This window comes from Megalops cyprinoides, chromosome 9, assembly GCF_013368585.1.
Source record: "Megalops cyprinoides isolate fMegCyp1 chromosome 9, fMegCyp1.pri, whole genome shotgun sequence".
NCBI classification, from domain to species: domain Eukaryota; kingdom Metazoa; phylum Chordata; class Actinopteri; order Elopiformes; family Megalopidae; genus Megalops; species Megalops cyprinoides.
The window spans coordinates 35,619,704-35,640,325 of NC_050591.1; the positions used below are offsets into that span (position 1 = coordinate 35,619,704).

The window sequence follows — 20,622 nt, forward strand, 5'->3', positions numbered from 1 at the left end:
AAGTCTCAGACACACACACACACACACACACAGCCCCAACGGCAGATGCTGGCACACCAACCCCTCGCTGCGGGGGAGAGGATACCAGAGAGCAAGAGGAACCACAGAGGATGTTTTTGGGGATAGCCAGATGTTACAGCTAAGACTCAACATACACTAAATAACCCTCTCGCAAGCAGCTGCAGGATGGATCATGATGAGCAGACTCTGGGACGAGGGGATTTCTGGAGCTGCAGAGGAAACTGCTGACACAGTGCTGGTGCCCTCAAAGGCCACCTGACCGGCGAACGACGTGACCAAAAGCATGCGGCAGTAGCAGAAATGAACTGTTTACATGGTCAAGGGGCACAGTGTGACTTTGTGTTTGAATCAGTTTTACCATCCAGTAAGAGACCAATTTCTAATTTCCAATCAGTCATTTCATATTGAACCATAAATTTAATCAACTGTCAGTGTGGTCTGGCCTGTAAACTGTGGGGCTAACCAACAGATTCTTAAAACGCTAAGACATCCAACGACAGAGAAGCATTTTGGCCTGTCTGTTCACTTCCTAAAGGCACTGCCTCAGTCAGACAGACAGGCACTGAAAGGGTTACAATACCAGTGACTTTTGGGAGTATAAATATGGACAAAGATTGCAAAGGCAGTGCAACCTGATTAACCCACCTTACATAGAATGATATACAGCACAGAGCACATTCATTTTTATTTTGCTTTTAATGCTAACAAAATGCTACAATTTGAAAAAACTAATATATGTGTGTATATATATATATATAAAAGCTAATTCTAAAAGCTAAAAGCTACAATCATTATGGATTACATACTTCAAACTTGTCCTGTCGGTCCCACTGCTTGCATTAGCTCGATTGTGTGTGTGGAGTGTGTGCATCCCTGTTGCGGTCCTGTCAGGCTTAACTGAGGTGAAGCCTGAGGCCCTGCAGAGAAGCGAACCTGAACAGCATTACAGCCCGGCCTTTGTGATGTCATAATCAAAGGGGACGAGTACAAAGAGGAAACGCGGGAAGAGAACTCTTCTCCTTTTGCCTCTTTCTTCTAGCTTCTTTCTTCCTCGCTCTGGCTTGTCCTCCTTCTTCCTCTGACACTGGAAGAAAGCCCTGCCAAATACCAGCGCTGGGACTGCTTCTGCACCATCCTCAATAGCCAGATCAGAGAGAAACTGGTCCTGCCTGGTCTGGGTGCTGCATATAACTCATCTTTTAACACATCCAGCGATTCTCAGAACTGAATCCTGAGGGACTGAACTTTTTCTCCATTCTTACTGGAGACTGTAAAAAAATGCCTCATTAGAGTTTTTTCACCCCAGCTCAAGGGCCCTTGAATTATATGTGGCTTTGATTAAGAGTTGGAGAAGGAAACACAAGCACTCAAACACAACATCTCAAAAATAAAACGTGGGAAGCGACTGAACTTGATCACAGAAGACCTCAACCCAGCACCAATCTGCGGCTCCCTTAGGACTTCTGCCTCATTACGCAACATCTCTTATTTCTGTAGCAGACAACCGTATCTATGGCAACTCGCACAGCTTCATTATTTTTGCTCAAGGAACCTGCAACCTCTAACCGCCATCGCCGCCCCCTTACCTGCACACATTAGTTACCTGTCCTTCATCGCTGGCAGAGAAACGGGAGGTGTGATGCCTCTCAGACCAGCTCCGCTGCTCAGAATGAAAAAAATGCTGAAGCTCAGTGAGCCGACTCATCTATTCTCGTTTTCATACTGGATCTGCGCAGCGGGGAGTGGACCGAAACGCCGGCAGAAACAGGAGCCTAAGCTTGCACAGACCACATTCCAGTAAAAGCTGGAGCCAGTGCTGTCAGGCCACTCTTTGAACTGAAAATCCCTGGAGGCCGGCCTCGCGCTCAGACCGATACACAGCCCTGCTTCAGAGCCGCAACCTCAGGGTGCTGCCGGGTCCTGGTGTGCAGCACACCTACGACACAGCTGGCTGCGGGCAAACTTTACACCGAACGAACTTCAGCTCTCCTCCCCTTCCCTCCTAGCAACAAGTTCCCCCTGCTTCCTGACATGATGCTGTGCAGCCTGGGACAGCCTTCCCTGTGGTTTAAAAACAGGGTTCATTCCCCAGTTGCTCACTACCCACAAGCCCATGGTCCGAGATGCCAAAGCTCACAGATATGACAAGGTAGCAGACCTCAAAATGTCTTCCAACAAGCATGTTTCCCCATTCCCTTCACATCATCCATTGGTTGCTATTGCTACCTTCCAACTGGGAAAAGAAAAAACAGTCATGACAGGGCTTTTTAGACTGGCGTTACCCGTCAACACAAAGCTATTCACAAAGCTAAGCAGCTATTCAGACACACAGGCTACTTACTGACATCACTGAGGGATAATTGTAATGGTATTGCTGTTAATACACGCCATCTTGCCAATCAATCATATTTTAACTACAAACATGAGGCAAACACAAGGACATCTCAAAGTCCCCAATTATGTATTTATTTCACACTTAGGCTCCTTTACCATCATCCACAGTAAGCTCCAGTAAAATTACTTTTTGCAGACAAAATACATTTGCCTGTGGACTCCATTACAGACCTGCAGTGGGGACACTGCCACTTAATATTGAGGCAATTTGTCTACATCAAATCTGCATACTGTACAAAAAGCACCAGTTTCCAAAAAGGTCACAATCTGCGTGATGCGGAAGAGAGAAGGTCTCCGAGCCCCAGCAGTCACAATTCGCACTCCAAATTTCACTTCCTCTCCCCGTGACACCACGGGTTAAAAATCCTGGCTGACCCGTTCCAGTTGACCTTTCACAGCTGGGGCCGTTCCTCCAGAGAGGCGGTGCTGACGCACGACTCCTGACTGTCTGTGAATGCCAGCTCAATAAATAAGGTAGGAAACTGCAGACAGCTGAGACTGTGCGTTTGTCCCCTGCCACTCAGGGTCTATATTAAGCCTGTGTTAAGTGGTGTGTAGGTCTTGAGGTGTTTCTGAGGCAATTAGAAGAAGGCAGAGGAAAAGGCACCAAAATGCACTGCAATTTCCGTTGTGTCGCCTACTTCATGACTGCTCTACCCCTCGGCAGGGCCAAACAATCAATGGCAGCTAGTTTTAAGAAGATGTGCTTCACCTAAAATTTTTAAAATAAGTATATAACAAAAACAGGGGTGGCAGTGTAGCATAGTGAGAAGGAGGAGGGCTTGTAACCAAAAGGTTGCTGGTTCGATTCCCCGCTGGAGCACTGCTGCTAATACCCTTTGGCCAGAACTGCCTCAGTAAATATTCAGGTGTATAAATGGATAACATGTAAAAATTTTAACATATGCAAGTCGCTCTGGAGAAGCGCATCTGCTAAATGACAATAATGTAATTTGTAATGTAAATGTATATAAATAAAAGTGTGCATGAAACAACTGACCTAATATTGATTTGCGCTGTCTGTGGAAGGACAGATGAAATACATCCATGTACTAACAACATGTTTCAGCCTAACTGAGTGCTTGGTACCCTCACTCAGCTATACCTGAGATAGGTGGAAACAAGCTCTCCTGAAGCACTAATGCTGAGACACTGATGGTCATGGGGGCTGATGGAAGTTAGAGACCGGAGATCACAACACATCCTCAGTACTCTCTAGCTCTGGACTTCATCTCCCATCTTGACCTTTGCAAAATATTCTTCTTCACTCTGCCAGCTGAATGAAGCCCTAGTTTCAGCTCCTCCTCTCTTAATTGGTCTGAACTGGTTTTGCAGCCATATATGCGTACACCCGTACACTTCCCAGAATGCACTGCCTTTTGCATGACAGTAGGGCACACAATAACCTAAAGCTGCGAGGCATTTCCAAATCTCCCCCAAAACTAGATTATGACTGGGTTAATCATGCAAGTAACAGCAAAGTCTCATGCAAAAACACAGCACATGAGCAACAGAGCCTGACTTTCCTGATCAAACAGAAACAAAGTGCAAAAACCAGTCGCAAGTGCACCAATCCCTGTAACACAGGGAGCATATTAACATTTCACTTATTCTCTTTTAGTCTGCATCTGTGTCTGATGCATGAGGCAGCTGCTCACTGATCTATGCGAGAGTTAAAGACCTGTTTAAAGAGTACAGCAGACAGAGCAGTGTAACCGGTCTCTAGCTGTTCAGGCAAACATGCTGATCCACTACACGGGTTAAGGACACAGAGGTGCTTTCCTACCTGTCTTGTGACTGCTCCTCGTACATCCTCTCCTTGCCTTCCTTGAAAAGGCGGATGGCTCTCTTCGATTTCTTCATCAGGCTGTCGATGTAGATCTTGAAGTACTCGTTCTCGCTGAGCTGGGCCAGCCGCTGGCTCTCCTCGTATTTGCTGAGAACGAGCCGCAGGTGCTGGTAGGTGTCAGGTAAGATATCCAGGATGTAAGGTGGGCTGTTCTTCAGGTGCAACCTGGGATTCTGGCAGAGCCTCACCTGAAAACAGCGACATCATCAACATCCACATGAACTGAGTGTAATGCTCCGTTCAAAAAAAAAAAAGAAACTTCTTCAAACACTAAAACAATAATCTCCCCTGTCATAAAGAGCCACCACAATGGCATATAATGTCCCAGAGAAAGTGAAAACTGAAAACCTACATCAAGTGTTAAAGCCTTCTTTCAGGTGGTAACATGACAAAAACATATGCCTGAACTTTCGGTGCTTGTTCTGCTTGTGTAAGGTCCAGCCACCAAACTTTTATTTTGTAATAAGGGCTCATTTTGATATCAAAAATCTTGACAACAGATATACTTTATGACTATTGATTATATTCTTTGTACATGAGTAAACTGGTTATTTCTATGCCAAAGAACACTTTTAACTCTTTTTGCGGAGATGCAGTGTGCAAATTGATTTAACGGCCAAGTCAGTAAATAAAAAGTGCCCCAAGTAATAATTCCCTATCCCCCATTAGCGGGGCTGGCTTAGCAGCTGTAACAACATCATCTAATTACATCCGTCCTGCAAACAAGCCCACAAAGGGGCTGCCGAAAATCAAAGCTCAGGGCAGCCAGGCAAGATAGGGCCTCCCTCGCCCTTATTTTCCCACTGTTAGGTCAACGTGTGAGATCTGGACAACACAGGACGGTGCCTAATTGTTCATAACGTCCATTTTTTCATTCTGTGATTGTGTAATTCTTTTAACTGTGGGGTCCCTTATAATGTGTTTAGCAGGCACGATTGTGAGGGCCACATTCGCCGCCTGTTCAGACAGTAGCGTTATCCAACACTGGCGTTCATTTTCATCAAAAAAAATCTAGGCGAATTCATGTATTAAAGTTTCGATGAGATATAAATGTTAGGTGGTCACATGGGATTAGCTACCACTACGGCAGAGAAAGGCTCTGGTCGCCTTAAAGACCCGGGGAGTATCCGCGGCATTCAGTCAGGTGCGGGGCTAGCTACGTCGCGACCCCTCGCCTAACGCCATTCATTTTGAGGAGTTGTGAAGCTAGCATGTTGTACCGTCGACTCGCACTGACTTTGATTGGATGAAACAAGAGTCTGCTTCCATGTGTCAGGCAAGGTTGTTATATATCCCATCGCTTCCCACCGCTCACCACTTTGTCCATGAGTTTCCACGTTTTCTCCACCGTCCTGCGGTCGGCGACAGCTTGCTTCGGGGGTCCGACGGCATCCTGGATCGCATCGATGATGCCCAAAATCCGGCCTTTCCGGGGGTTAGGTCCGCGACCCCCAGGGTTTCGCTCTCTGAGAGCAGTTGCCATTTTCTGTGGACTTCTGTAACAATAAAGATGGAAATTACTTAGGGACTTGATTGACTTTAAAAAAACTAATTTAATTACCAAAAACTGCACCAATGCATGCAGTATGTGATCAACAACTAGCGACAAAGCTAGCTACTTTGATAACGCTACCAACGTCGCTGGACACTGCGCTGCGGCGTCAGACAGGAAACAAATAATAGTTTAAGACAGTATCCATAACTGTAACAGCTGCTCCAAGTTGATTATCAAACGTTAAACACACAACTGGACTGGTAAGAAGCTGGGAGCTGGCGTCCCAGAAGTCTACCAAGCTATAGCTTATAAGTTAGCTAGCTAGCTCACGGCATCAGCTGGCATTTCGCATCCAGTAATGTTGACCACATCAGTTTGATGTATCGCAAAACGTTTATTAAACAGTGGACATCTCTAGGTGTGTTTAGTTGACTAGTTAGTTGTATATTGGGAAGAAGCTGGTGTCATTTCAATAAGCAAACAAGCTAGCTTGCTTGCTAGTTAGCCAGAATCCTACTAATTCCTTGTTGGTAGAACTTCAGCAGCAAGCTAGCTAGCCGTCTGCCTAGGAAACTAGCTGCTGTTTGTTTGGAAGTGGCCTTTTCCCGCACGGCTTCCTTATTTTTTACCCTGCAATAACACAAAAACAGTTTTCCCTAAGAGACTTGCTTGTAGCCTGACGACGCAAACTTACTGCGGCAGAAACTGAACGGCAGTCGGCGGCAGCGGGGAATGTCAGGAGCGTCCCTCCGTCGGAGCTTAGGTGTCCCCCCCCCTGACAAAACAAAAAAAGCGACAAAAACAAAACAAACACTGGCAACTCTCACAGCCGCATTTTCCTCTGTGAAAACACGCCGCCTTAGCCCTTCCTAAAGCAGCTTCCCTCTTTAAATGTCATCTCTCCGGTCGTGCCTCTTTTTTTCCTGTTGACGTCGCGCTGCCACAGATCAGACCGGAGGGGCAGTTTAAATCCTTTTGGCAATCGAAACTGAAGTCAACAGCAAAGCGCCCTACGCGCGTCACTCATCGGCGAGTTTCTTTACTCTTCGCCGAGGACGCGCGCTTGTAGGTTATTGGTCAGATTGCGTCACTTAGAGTATCTTAGCCAATAAAAGCTGAGTGCGTGTTATCAACAAGGATAAAAGAAACTTGTCTTGGCCGTGATCGTATGAAGTGAAACTGGGAGGAGCAGAGGGCGACGGTGATGAAACAGTTCCTCGAGCAGCCTATCAAACGACTAACTGGCACAGAGGAACTAATAACACTAATTAAGTAATTGTCACCTTAAGCCAAGAGAAGCTAAAAATTTATATTGCATATTTATTAGAAAATTACATTACAAACAATTAGTTTACAGACGACCCAGCATTTATTATATGCAATTCCCTACTGCCCTTTCCCAATAAACTAAAATAAGCTAGGTGTTTAACATGGACACACGCGGAAAATATTCACAAAAAATGACACAATGACAACGGTATGCTTCCGAAGTCCATGCAATGTGGTGGCGAGGCATTCGATGTTTTCCGTCATCTATGAGGTCATGCATTTGTGTTGATGGGAATACGTTGTAATCTATCCAAAACTGTAGTAAAACCGGAAAAGGCACGATTACGTTTCCTTGCATGTCGAAGAAATAACTATATGCAAGTGCATTTATGGATAAGAGAGATTAAATTGCTATAGCCAAAAACTAAAATACTGTCATACACAGAGTAGAGGACTTTATTTAGTGTATTTGTAAAAACAAAACAAAAAAATTATATATATTCTTACTTTATCTCTCAGTGTGCTTACATTTGAACATCATACACCACACAACAGAACACAAGTAATTCAGAACATTGCTAAATGATTCACACACAAAAAAGCCCCAAAATGTCTTACACTGTCACATGGACAGAATTTCTTAGTTTCTCCTGGACTCAGGGGTAGTCGTTCAAGAAATTTGACGTTTGACACGAAGCAATTTCCTAAGTCTATTAGTATTCATGGAACTTTTAATGAAACTCCTCACAGCATGGTGCCGGGTCATGTGATATCAGATCTGTCCAATTAGAGCAGAGTGCACGGGGTCCTGCTACAGTGACAGGTCAGATGGCACACAGAGCAGAGCACGATCCATGTGGCCAGTGGAGACACGCTTCATCATCCAGAGGCCAAGAGGAGCTGACATTCATGTCTCCTCCTTCCATCGTCTGTCTGAATGACTCAGGCTACATCTGGAGGACTCTTATCTGCAGGGAGACAGAAAAAATGCACTTGTCTCTTTTCTGTGTGTTCAGAACACAATGGTTGCTTCATTTGTACAACATGAAACTGCAAATATGTCATGCCGTTAAGATATATCATGCCATCATGTATCATGTATGCACTGTTTCTCCACTGTGGTCCCCCAATGGTGGAATGAACTTCCACACTTCATCCATTCTGCTGAGTCCCTCGCTACTTCCAAGAAACATCTGAAGACACAGCTCCTCCGTGCCCACCTGAACACCTCAATCACTGCCACCTAAAGCAATTTCTTATATCTTAATATTTGTTTTCCTTATAAAAAAATTTCAAATCTGTGGTTTCATGCACTCGTGTCTCTACCAGATAGTTTGTACCTTGTCTGGCCAGCCATTGAAACTTGGTCATTCAGCACTTTTAATATTGTTGACTCCTTATATGGCTTTTTGCTTGTGTTGTACTCTGCTTCACCTGTAAGTCCCTTTTGATAAATATATGCAGTATGTATGTGTATGTATATAACTAGCCAATGCAAGCCAGCTAGGTATCCCAACCATTAAGGAGAATCAAAAGTTGTTTCATCCTAAATCCAAGTGCTCAGCATAATGTGTATAGCCAGAGGACGAATGTGGGTTATGTTTATCCAGGAGGTGGTTACTCTACGGAGTCAGGAAATACCCCAGACCTGACTGTGCTGTTCCCAGGATTAGTCAGCACTAGTGTGAGTGTGGGAGAGACAGAAGAGTGACAGTGAGTCACCATGGTAACAGCCAACTGAGCTCTGCTTCAAGAAGGGGGGGGGCGAGTCAATAATTCATCTGCCCCCGTGACAACTTTACACAGAAATGCTTTTCAAAAATAACGAGCGCTATATCCTTAACATATGTCCGAGTGTAGAGTTGAAAGTGGCAATAGTCTGTACTGTGCACGTCTGAGGAATGACACTGATCGGGTCAGCAGCCAAACTTGCCACTGTCCTGCAGAATAAGCTCAGCTTAGTGGGGTGAGCCTTCCTGTCTCCCTCGCCTTAAAATAACGTTTCTGACAGGGTGCTTATCGGCATGTTGCAATGGCTGGCGGGTTGGGGTTAAAGCTCTCGGTATGTGCCGTGGCCCATGGGATCTGTCCTGCCAGCAGTGAGTCAGAAACTCAATTTAACATCTCATCCAAGCAACGGCTCTATGCACGTTTCTGCTGGTGCTCGATGGCGCACAACGGCTCAGGACCACAAAGAAAAACTTCCCGCAGAAGAACACATATCCAAGAGCAGAACCACAGAAATGAGAGAATATCCTGAAAATCTAACTGACATTAAAATTATAAGAAATGCAAACACCCCCCTGTCCTGTTATTGCACATGAGAGTAACCGCACTGACCTAAAAGGATTAGCTAATATCTCTTGCGTATGTACTTCAGATCTTAGCACGTCTCTGGTACCCTCTTGTCTGTCATTCTAGATGAGAAGGCCCTAAACTGTGACTGCCCACAATCCACCAATGAAATGCCAGCATTTTCACAAGACAACATTAGTAAGGGGTTATTTCAAAATTAGTAGAAAATACATGTATTTTGTTTTATATTTTGTCTGTTCTCTTTCTCAGGTAGGATCTTGTGGACAGGTCTGAACAACATGCCTTCTTGCTCCGCACTCATTCAGCCTGGTGTCTTCCTGCCTTTACAGAAACCATGGCAACCACACTTGTGCCTCTGAGCTATTTTAAGATGAATGAGGGGAAGGGGGTATAATAAGTAATGCTGAATGAGATGTGAGACAGTATTGTTGTACGAGCTGCAGTTTGGATTAAAAAGTGGTGTCCTTGGGGCTTCAGGGCCCTACTTCCACCACACCCATAAAAGCATCCCACTTTAGGAAGTTCCATCTGGTTCTGTCTTTATTACAGCCAATAAAACTATAGTTAAGAAGAAGCTTTCCGCTGCTCCTAATGCAATGATTATCAATACGAAACAGCAGCTCGGCCGGCTAATGTGTCCTCCGTGTGAAAGCACACAGGAAGGCTTTAACCTCAAAGTGCTACTAAGTGGTGTAGCCTCCAATGACTGTACAGCGGGCACAATACCACATGTATCATTTCCAGCCTCCAGGCGGTCCTTTCTTATCTTTGTGAATGAAAGGGCCTCTGCAAGCCTCCTGGGAGAGAGGAATGTACGCCGATGCGGTTTGGCCGAGGGCCGGGCCTGAAATCACCAGGCTTTCCTATGCCAGCATCCCTGACTCAGAGGGCTAAGTGCTGGGTGGGAGGAATTTGGGAAGGCAGGACATGACAATTGGCCGACCTGGGCAGGAAGAGCCTTAAAAGGAAGGAACGTCTCACATTCAGAAACGTTGCTGTGGGCTCTGTTTTGAAACATGACACTCGTGAGGAAAGAGACAGCCAACTCCTTGAGAAATGGGGGCTGGCTTCCAAAAAAAAGAATATGTTCCCTCTGTTTAAATAGATGCTGGTAACAAAAATGGCTGAAATCATTGCACGTTAGACATGAACTTTTTGAACATGAGACACTGCGTGAAAGTGGGACAAAAAATAATAAAACTATTAGGCCACCATGTGACATAAACTCTCTTGTAAATTAGAACAAACCCCAGTTTGTCTGCAAGGGAACCTCTGAAGGGCAGAACATGACCATTACTGCTGGGTTCATTAAAAGCAAATCAGTACGCATCCACTCCAGGAAAACAAATCGTAATTTTTCCCAGAAAGAGATTTTTGTCCAATTCATATTGGCTTATGTAATAATTTGGTACAACATTCCATGAAATCGAATAGTACTTCAGTGATTGGTGCGAATTAGCCTGGTAACTGTACCGTGTAGTCAGTAACCACTGTCATAATGTCCCTTTTAATACATGTACACTAGAGTCTGCTTGACATGATACAATGACCCACTGCTGTGAGAGAGATGCTACAGCTTGTTGCCATTGTGAAGGTACCTTTTAATCAGGTGCCTGAGTGGAGCTGGCAGGAACGCACCTGTGCCGACTGTGGGAATCTGTGAAGGTCAGGTAAACACGCTGGAATATAACATCCATTCCACCCCAGCTGCTGCAGACACCGTAAACTTTGCTAAAAATCGATATTTTGCTCGCTCAAAATGCGATATTTACACAAAGCCCCAGAAGCTACAAAACTGCACATCTGTCACGAAATTCACCTTTTTTTCCCCAGAGACGGAGGAATCAAGGCCCTAAATGCAAATTGCATTTGGCTTGTTTCACGGTGAAGTGTTTAAGAATCTGTACTGGCGCTGGATTCCCAGATGGTGCTGAGCTGTAGTAACCTTGAGTGAGGCAGTGAATCTGAATTCAGTAAGTATCAGGAATATATGGCTGTATGAATAGATAATATGCTGTGGTGAGTAAGGCTGTCTGCCAAATAGGTAATAATGATATTTCTATGAATAAAAGAGGCTGTAAAAAAGAACATTATCTGTTGGAAAATGGAGGTCTATCTGTTTTCATTGGGCGACTGGCCAAACCTTCTCACATGGTCTTGGCAGTGCCTCTCCTCCTGCCTGATTCATTATTATAATTTGTTTGTAGAATTTTATACACAAAACAGTTTACAGAAATCTGGATCCAACTGATTCTGACTCACAGCTATGTGACTTTTGAGTAAACAAGAGGAAAGCACCCCCGCTTGACTGAGACTGCCTTCTGTTCCTCCCTGGGTCCTGAGTTTCATTATAAAGTTCTGACAATCATTGAAACGCCATACATACATAACTACTCACGGAATTTAAAAGAGAAAAAAAAAAAAAAACTGAAAGTTAAACAAATGTCTTGGATGCTTCAGGTTGATTTCGTTGCATTTTACCGGGGAATGGTAGATGATAGATGTAACTGAGGCTGAAATGAGATCTTTAGTCCCTTACATTGGTACACAGCTATCAGAATGGCTCAGCACTCTCTGTACTGAAGTCCAAACATCTCCATTTTGTGCCAGCAGGGGTTCTGTGCAGGATGGCATCTTCATGTTTTTCGAGGAGTGAAGTCACCACATTAGTCTCCAAATGTCATTTAGAGAGCTTTAAGCAGAGACAGGATACTGCAAAATAAATTGCACATGCTGTGTTGAACTCTGTATTTCTTTGTGGCTGTTTATTTCTTCATTTATTTGCTTTCTGAATATCTGAGAACTGGAGAACTGAAGGTTTCTCACGTCATATGGATTGAAATATTATTTTCCTGGCTGCTTTCAGATTTGACTTTTGGCTCCTTTTTTAAGGAGAGAGATTGAGATAGGATCATTTGAGTCAAGATCAAATAAGACATTTACTCCCTTCAATTTAAAATTGAAGGGAAATCAAGACCAAGCAGAAACTCTGCTCATCAGATATACCTCTTTTCCTATGATGGCACTGAACCTGTCATCGGTATTTTTCAACAGCAAGCGCAGAGATAGTTAATGATGAGGGTTTTTTCCATCAAAAGGACACCATGCAAGGGTGACACTGGAAATGACATAAAATAGAATCGCTCATTTCTGTATGCATGTACGGCCTGCTATAGGAAATGTAATGTATTGCCCTGTATTGTATTGTAATATATATGTATATGTATTGTATATGTACCATAACAGGTTTAGGTAGTACCAAAGAAACTGTGCGTTTTGCAAACAAGTATTAAACGTTTTAATTTGAATATCAGCACCTTATAAGCAGGTCATATGTACACCAAAATATTTTGCCTAGATGGTAGATAGCAGATAAAGCTATCTGACAGGTCCGTGTCTTGTATGCAGGGTAGCTAATCAATGCCATTTACCATTTTGTATCTAAGGTGCATCCCAGAATTACTATGTGCTTTAACTCACTCTCCATTGCTGCGTGCTGCAGCAAAGCTTGCCTGGAATACGGGTAATGAGCCATGACAATTTGGACCGGGAAAGCCTCTACTTTCACACAGACTTCTCTCGGGTGTCTGCCTGGATTAGTGTGATTGTGAAGAGGTGAGCACAGTGACCTCTTCCTGGAACTCATCTCTTGTGTGGGCCGATCTCACGGCCGCCACCTGTGGTCAGACACCGCACTGTCGACCTCCACCTCCAGCAGGGCCCTTGCCCTGTCTCCCCCCCATCTCCCCGCCTGCTGCAGCCAAACACTCACTCGTTACCGGGCCCACACATGAGCCTTCATAAATGTCTCACTACTGCCATCTGCAGGTAAGCAAAGACAAGAGTAGCCAACTGCCCGAGTCAAGGTAGTAAAAGGAAGTTAAAGTGAAATCACAGTGAGAACAGTGACAGTAATCAAACTGTGGTTCCTCCTCTCTCTACTGTAATGCAGTAAAAAAAAATCTGGATTAATTGTTGAATCTCAATCACACAAATGTTCAATTAGTTCACTCTAATATAATGTTTATTATTTTTTTTGGTTAATGTTTTTTCATTACATTACATTGTTGAAAGAAGTGCATATTTAATACATTAATGTATACATTAATTGATTTGTTTAAATATACACAGGGCTGTGGCGATCTTCATTCTTCACTCATAAGCCTCATGTGCTCGCTGGCGCCCTCTTACAGCAGCCAGGGGTGCTGCAGCATTTCCTCCAGTGTGGGGCGGCCCTGGGGCTGCCTGTCCAGGCATCTCCGCAGGAGGTCCCTGCACGCTGTGGGGGGGGGGGGGGGGGGGGGATACAGGGGGTGTGGAGGGACACAGAGGGTCAGTACGGGTGCTGAAGGGTGGGGGAAAAAGGTCACATGATGTTTGCAGGTGGAAACGGATCTTACGCCTGGAGAGGCGGAGCACCGAGTCGTGCCGCATGTACACCTCATCACCCACGATCTCCAGGCGGCTGCGGAAGGGGAGGCGCCCGCACACCATTTCATAAAGCACTATCCCCAGCTGCCACACGGTGGCGGGCTCGCCCTGGTACAAGCCGTACAGGTTCCACTCGGGGGCGGAGTACAGCAGGGTGCCTGGGGGAGAGGAGGGGGGGCAGGGACAGTTAGGAGAACAGCCATCCCCAAGGCTTTTTCCTCTCTCTCTGCTACAGATCGTTGAGTTCTATGCTGGCAGGGGATACTTCTTTGTCAGGGCTTAAAGCCATCATGTAAGTCTCCAAATGAACTTGCAAACATGAGTACATTACATATATACTAAGCCTGCAAGATAAGATGATAATGCAGTCCTGGACGGCATTCCTTTTCACTAGCTGACTACGTTTGCTTGCTGATAATTAACGTTCTTCGGCGTACTCTTCTGTAATTGCCTTTTTGGACCTTTTCCATTCTTTCTGGTTGTATTCATTCCCCACCGTTTACCTGACCCTGCCCACGTTTTGGAATAGTTTTCTTGGCTTTGGCATAGTTTTGGTGGGGAATCTGACAGGTGTCTCTCAGGTGGGCGGGGCTTTTGAATCGCTCACCCCAGAACTCGTTGTAATACCCAGGATGCAGCTGGCAGGCACAGCCGAAGTCCAGGATGTGCAGGCGCAGGGATCCCGGGCACATGCACGTGCAGTTGAACGACACCAGAACGTTCTCCGGCTTTAAATCGCGGTGCAGAACCCCTCTGCTGTGCACCGTCTGGACCGCCTCGATCAGCTGTCTCATGATCACCTGGAGGGGGGAAAAACCCGCTGCTGATCACTTAACTCCAGAACCATCTGCCTGAATCTGAGGCACTCGCCCAATGCTCTGCTCATATGCTATAGTAATGCTGCAGGTCCCAGCGGCTGCACTGTGCTTTGCTCAGCAGTGCTCAACAGGCACAGAGGAGCACTTGGTTTGAATCTGCTTTCAGCTGAGGGGCAGCAGCGTGGTAAAATGGAAAGGAGCAGGGCGACCGACCAAAAAAAGTTGCTGATTTGATTCGCCGCCGGGGCACTGCTGTTGTACCCTCGGGCAAGATTGCCTCAGTAAATATCCAGCTGCAATATCCAGAAAATATAAAACTGTAGCCTATGTAAGTCTCTAAATGATAATAATGTAATGTAATCAGTTTGGATGGAGTCGAGCTGACGGGCCGGTACCTTGGCTTCCTGTTCCCTCAGAGCTCCCCCTCTGTCCCGGATGAAGCTGTCAAGGTCCGTGCACGAGCTGGGCCTCTCCAGCACCAGCAGCAGGTCGCTCTCCGTCTCATACCAATCCAGGAGGCCCACGATGCCCCGCGGGGACGGGTCGCCCCCAGTGGCCAGGAGGAGCATCTGCACCTCGTGCGGCAGCTCGCACAGCTGCCCGTTGAACCACTGTGCAGGGGTTTAAACGCAGAGTAAGCGCCTGCTTTCACTTTCCGGACCTCCGAGTCATCCTTTAGCATTATTATTTATTTATTCATTTTTACAAAATGTGTGTTTCAAAGTTAGGAAAAATCGAGAGGAGAAAACGCCTTACTGCAGGGCTCCATGTCACTTTGTGAAGTGGCACATGCTTAATTGCAACCTAGAGGACAAAAACAACCAGCCATTCACTCTTTACAGCACCATGCAATTCAGATGCAATTAAACATGTGATAAAACAGTAAGATTTCAGGGCATACTCTATGATTATGGTAAATGTGTATGTTTAGAACTGCTGTATCCGCATTATTTTATTTGAGAATTTAGTCCAGGACTTAAAAGAACTGTTGTAAAATGTGGCCATGTGTCAGGAAGGGCTGAGTGATGAGAGAGAGAGAGAAAGATGAGCGCTCAGTACCGGCAGCTGGTCATGCCTCCGGAACCCAGCGTACACGGTGCCGAAGCCACCCCGGCCAAGGCGGTGCAGCTGAACGTACTTTTCCTCAAATGCGTCTGATTTAAATATGGAAAGAAACGGCAGTATATCAAACTTGTCTTTCTCCGCATGTAGACTGGGATCATTTCTGATCGGTGATCACACCCGGTATTTATGACATTAATATTTTAAAGTATATTAATGTTGCTAACCACATCTCTTTTTTTTCAAATAAACTCAATCTTGATCAGGTTTTCAACATTGAGTCAGCACTGTGTCATTAAGGACACAGGTCTGTAATTCCAATTTTGCAGGTCTCATTTGGTTGTAATGGTTTGGTTGTAATGGTTTTGTTGTAATGGCTTAATGCACTTGCTAGCTTTACCTCACCTGGCCAACCTTTGGGACTTTGTCATGCAGTACTTCAAATATTGTTGACTCTGTATACAGCTTTTTCACTTGTATTGTATTGTACCTCACTTGTAAGCCGCTTTGGATAAAAGCATCTGCCAAATGAATAAATGTAAATGTAAATGTAATGTCTCTTCAGTATTGCAGAATGTCTGCTCTAACCTCTGGCCAGACTGGTTGGAGAGGGCGGGGCTTCAGTGACATCTGGTTCGTCCCCCTGTACCACGACCTGTAGAACAGAGGTGGAGGGGGGCACACTCTCACAGGGGGGTGAGTCTGTAACACTCTCCTCCTTCACATCACTCTCAGTGTTCTTGCTCCTCTTCCTCTGGCCTCCTGAGTGCTCACTGCTCGTCTTCCTCTTTGAGCCCCTCCCTCCCACTCCGCCCTCCTCCCCCTGCAGCTGATCAGACCGCCCCGCTGCAGCGTCGCCAGGGGCGTCATCAGGGGCGTCGCCAGGCGCGTTGTCATGGTGCAGTTCTTCGGCACCTGCAGCATCGCCATGGTAAATCACTTATACTCGCTACACTACACCTGGCCCACCATCCTGGCTCACAAGTGCAATGATGTCTCTTATCTAATCTCTCTAAAATGGCTAAATATTTATATAATTCATGAGGGGGAAAATTTTGTCTTAATATTATTATAGTGTGTACGATCAGAGCCATCATTGCATAACTATTATTACAGCTGAAGGGAAGCCTTAAATTTTCTTTTTTTAGCACTGATTTAGCGCAGTGCTATTAAGGACACAGGTCTCTAAATCAATGTATCCTAGAAAGTCTGCTCTAACCTCTGTCCTGGGTGGTTGGAGAGTGCAGGGGTTTGTTGACATTATTTGGGACGTCCCCCTGTACCAGGGCCTGGGCAGAGGTAGAGGGGGGCACACCCTCACAGGGGGGCGAGTCTGTAGCACTCTCCTCCTTCACATCACTCTCGGTGTTCTTGCTCCTCTTCCTCTGGCCTCCTGAGTGCTCACTGCTCGTCTTCCTCTTTGAGCCCCTCCCTCCCACTCCGCCCTCCTCCCCCTGCGGCTGATCAGACCGCCCCGCTGCAGCGTTGCCAGGCGCGTTGCCAGGCGCGTTGCCAGGCGTGTTGCCAGAGCCGTTGCCAGGGGCATCGCCAGGTGCGTTGTCATGGCGCAGTTCTGCGGCACCTGCAGCATCGCCATGGTGAATCACTAACACTCGTTACATTACACCTGGCCTACCATCCTGGCTCATGCTGTGTTAAACAGCACAGGTGTTATGATGTTGTCATGGGAAACAAACCTACACTCTACACCTTTACTGGCAGTACTGGAGGAGTATGAAAAAGCTGTTTTTTTAATTATTGGTTAATGTCTCTGAAATGGCTCAACATTTATATATTTCATCAGGGGAAAAACTGTCTTAATATTATTATAGTGTATACATACAGTATATCCAAATTACAAGACTGGAAAACAACATGAGAGGGAAATATGGCTGTAAACCTTAAATTTTCTGGGTTTTTAACACTGACTTAGCACAGTGTCATTAAGAACACAGGTCTGTATGTAATTCTATGTATTCTACAAAGTCTGCTCTAACCTCTGTCCTGGGTGGTTGGAGAGTGCAGGGGTTTGTTGACATTATTTGGGACGTCCCCCTGTACCAGGGCCTGGGCAGAGGTAGAGGGGGGCACACTCTCACAGGGGGGCGAGTCTGTAGCACTCTCCTCCTTCACATCACTCTCGGTGTTCTTGCTCCTCTTCCTCTGGCCTCCTGAGTGCTCACTGCTCGTCTTCCTCTTTGAGCCCCTCCCTCCCACTCCGCCCTCCTCCCCTTGCGGCTGATGAGACCGTCCCGCTGCAGCGTTGCCAGGGGCGTTGCCAGGGGCGTCGCCAGGCGTGTTGTCATGGTGCAGTTCTGCGGCACCTGCAGCATTGCCATGGTAAATCACTAACACTCGCTACACTGCACCTGGCCCACCATCCAACAGCACAGGTGTGATGATGTCTCTTATTGCCATGGGAACCAAACCTACACTCTACATCTTTACTACACATCTTTACTGACAGTACTGGAGGACTATGAAATGTTATTTTTTTTTACTATTATTGGTCAATTTCTCTGAAATGGTTAAACATTCAATTAATTCATATTAATATTTCCTTCTTAATATCATCATATGAATAATTATTGCACATCCTTTGCATATCTAAAGCAAGTTGTTTCTAATTATAAATGTATTTGACTGGTATCTTAATTAAATACATTCTCTATATGGTAATATGTATGCATATATACTTACGGAAATTCTCTCCCGTATAACTACGTGGAGATGATGGACATTCACTGTCCATCATCAAAAGATGATAGACATACAAATATAATACAATACAGATATAGTACAGTATATAACACGAAGTATTAAGAAAAGAAAAAGAAGAAAAAAGTTAAAGAATGGTTGTAATGAGCTCTGAATCCTCTGAGATGCAAATCAAGTATGATAGTGAAGCCTAATGCAACGTGATTTTATTTACTATACATCTGGAAGGTCTTGACGCCACAGCAGCATCAGTGATGTCACAACCCTTCAGATGATCAACCCCATCGTGGCGTCAATGACGAATTCAACGACTTACAGTGCGGTCTTATAGTATATATCAGCATAGTATATTTATATTTGTATATTTTTCATACGTAATTTGGTTCCAACAATGCTTGTTATAATGTCTGATTATTGTTCATTTTCATCAGCAGCTTTTGTTATACAAAAACGTGTGTTTTAATGGTCACATTCCATGCGCAGACTGGCCATGGTCGATAATCCCTGTTATGGGATGACAACGTAAATAAACAAAATTGTTGAGCTCTTTAAACGGTTAACCAACTCATTGCCTGTGCTAGATGAGCGACACGGTTTTCACTTGCATATCATGACTTTTTGCCAATGTTTCTACGTACTACATTACTGGCATGTAGAGGACGCTGTTATCTTGAACGATTTAATAACATGGCATGAAAAAACGCACAAACCGGACACCACTAACCACACATGAACAGGCGTCAGTGCCAAATATAATCTCAGAATCCTCATTTTTATTACACATAAGCAGGAACGAAAGATCACGCTGGGGTCAAGGGGCCGAGGATTAGCCAGAAGTGGTAGGTCTTCAGGCTGTGGCGAATGATGGCCATCATCCCCGCTGCTCTGGCCAAGACAGACAGAGGACACGGCCGGGGTGCGGCGATGGCTGGCTGCGGGGCTGCGGGGTTACAGGGTCGGGGAAAGTCCTGAACAGGTTGACCTCATTCGCAGGGCCGGTGTGTAGGATGTACGATCGATTGAAAATGAAATTACACATTACCGATTCACTATAGTGTTTTAAAGTATGACACTTTCACAAAGCTAACGTGAGAAACCTCGTCCCAGGAGGATCAGGGTATTACATTAGTTTAGGTAGCACATCGCGGAAGATTGATGGAGTTTTATTAGCTAAAAGCTAAAACTCCCGATATGGAACTAAACAACTAGCGGATAACAGATAGCAGACCATACTGCTAACATTTGGTCAATGACTAAGTTGTTTTTTGGCCCTAGCTAGCTGGCTGCACAACAATAAAGTATATCGCGTCGCTAGTTTAGTGCATCTTTATTATAATTACCTGGTGTAATTGCCCAAGTTAATGTTGACTCGCAAGTTCTTAATCACTGATTGGGGATCTGCAACCAGTAATTTTTAAAATATGCATTTATTTATTGTATTATTTTATTTGATAGGTTTGTTATATGGACTGTAATGAGCACTGAGACATACAATAAAACTTTGAGCTACATCACTGATTAGCTTGCTAGCTAACACCCAATTAGAACGGTGTGGAGCAGTGTGAGATCAGCGTTCTGGAACGCAGCTATTATGACGCTGCGGAGCCCTTGTGTGAAGGAGAGCCTTCAACACCTTTCCCTTGAGCCAGAATGTTAATTGTAAATTGTCAGTTGCCTATTGCCAATTGGATAACGAGCCACACCTTACTAACTGAAGGTGAAAATTAAATACAGGTGTGGCTGGGGAGCAGGGAAGGCTCACTTTGTCCCTGCTGTTGGCTTGTATGGGCTGGTTTCTTTGTTGGTTTTTAACGTTTTGTTTTTTGGCTCCTTTATGAGAGAAGTGGCGGCCAGCTTCTCTACACCCTGTTGTTACCAGCAACAGTGGATTGTTCTTTTTTGGGATTATTGCCACTCAAAATAAATCCCTAACGTTGTAAAGGAAGCTTGAGAAACAAGCAAAACAGTTTCCAAAACTGATCAATTTTATTTCACAGAATGGCAACAAACCAAACAGACCAATTCCATTAGCACCAAGGGCATATTATTTTACATTTGGTCTCAGACATTAAGCTTAGCTCAAACTTTAACCATCTGCCAAGAAAAATGCACAGTACCTTTACTGCCGCTGTAATATGAATGCATGCACTAAGCTCTAGTTAGGAATGACCTCAGCCACATGGCACCTGTGTGACTCCCTGAAGACCTGCCCACACGTAGCACACCTCCATTGCATTCAGGTCTCTGTA

The 20,622-nt window shown here is 45.1% G+C and overlaps 2 protein-coding genes across 4 annotated transcripts in view; both read right to left on the reverse strand.

Moving 5' to 3' along the window:
- Positions 1-6,728, reverse strand: part of LOC118782653 (E3 ubiquitin-protein ligase CBL-B-like) — a 55,093-nt gene extending 48,365 nt beyond the window's left edge. For 2 of the 3 annotated variants that reach the window (XM_036536063.1, XM_036536061.1), the window contains exons 1-3: positions 6,454-6,728; positions 5,580-5,760; positions 4,202-4,452 (exon numbers count right to left, since the gene is read on the reverse strand). In XM_036536063.1, coding sequence (XP_036391956.1) covers positions 4,202-4,452; positions 5,580-5,747 — 419 coding nt within the window. In that variant the 5' untranslated portion in view covers positions 5,748-5,760; positions 6,454-6,728. The remainder of the gene's footprint in view (positions 1-4,201; positions 4,453-5,579; positions 5,761-6,453) is intronic. The other variant, XM_036536062.1, reaches the window with a different exon arrangement.
- A 6,803-nt stretch (positions 6,729-13,531) lies between these two features.
- On the reverse strand, positions 13,532-18,865 carry LOC118783837 (calcium-dependent protein kinase 2-like). The gene is made up of 9 exons (XM_036537795.1): positions 18,844-18,865; positions 17,653-17,979; positions 16,875-17,237; positions 16,244-16,570; positions 15,653-15,747; positions 14,989-15,204; positions 14,383-14,575; positions 13,745-13,933; positions 13,532-13,623 (listed from the first exon to the last, which is right to left on the reverse strand). The coding sequence occupies exons 1-9, from the start codon at positions 18,863-18,865 to the stop codon at positions 13,532-13,534; spliced, it is 1,824 nt and encodes a 607-aa protein (XP_036393688.1).
- Between the last annotated feature and the right edge of the window lie 1,757 nt (positions 18,866-20,622).

Bases quoted from the DNA above. Each gene is read 5' to 3' on its own strand.
- LOC118783837 (XM_036537795.1), bottom strand. From the start codon at position 18,865: ATGGCCAGTCTGCGCATGGAAT. The intron at 14,576-14,988 runs GTACCGGCCCGT...TCCCCCCTCCAG, and splicing joins TGAGGGAACAGGAAGCCAAG to GTGATCATGAGACAGCTGAT. The intron at 13,934-14,382 runs GTGAGCGATTCA...CCTCTCCCCCAG, and splicing joins GTATTACAACGAGTTCTGGG to GCACCCTGCTGTACTCCGCC.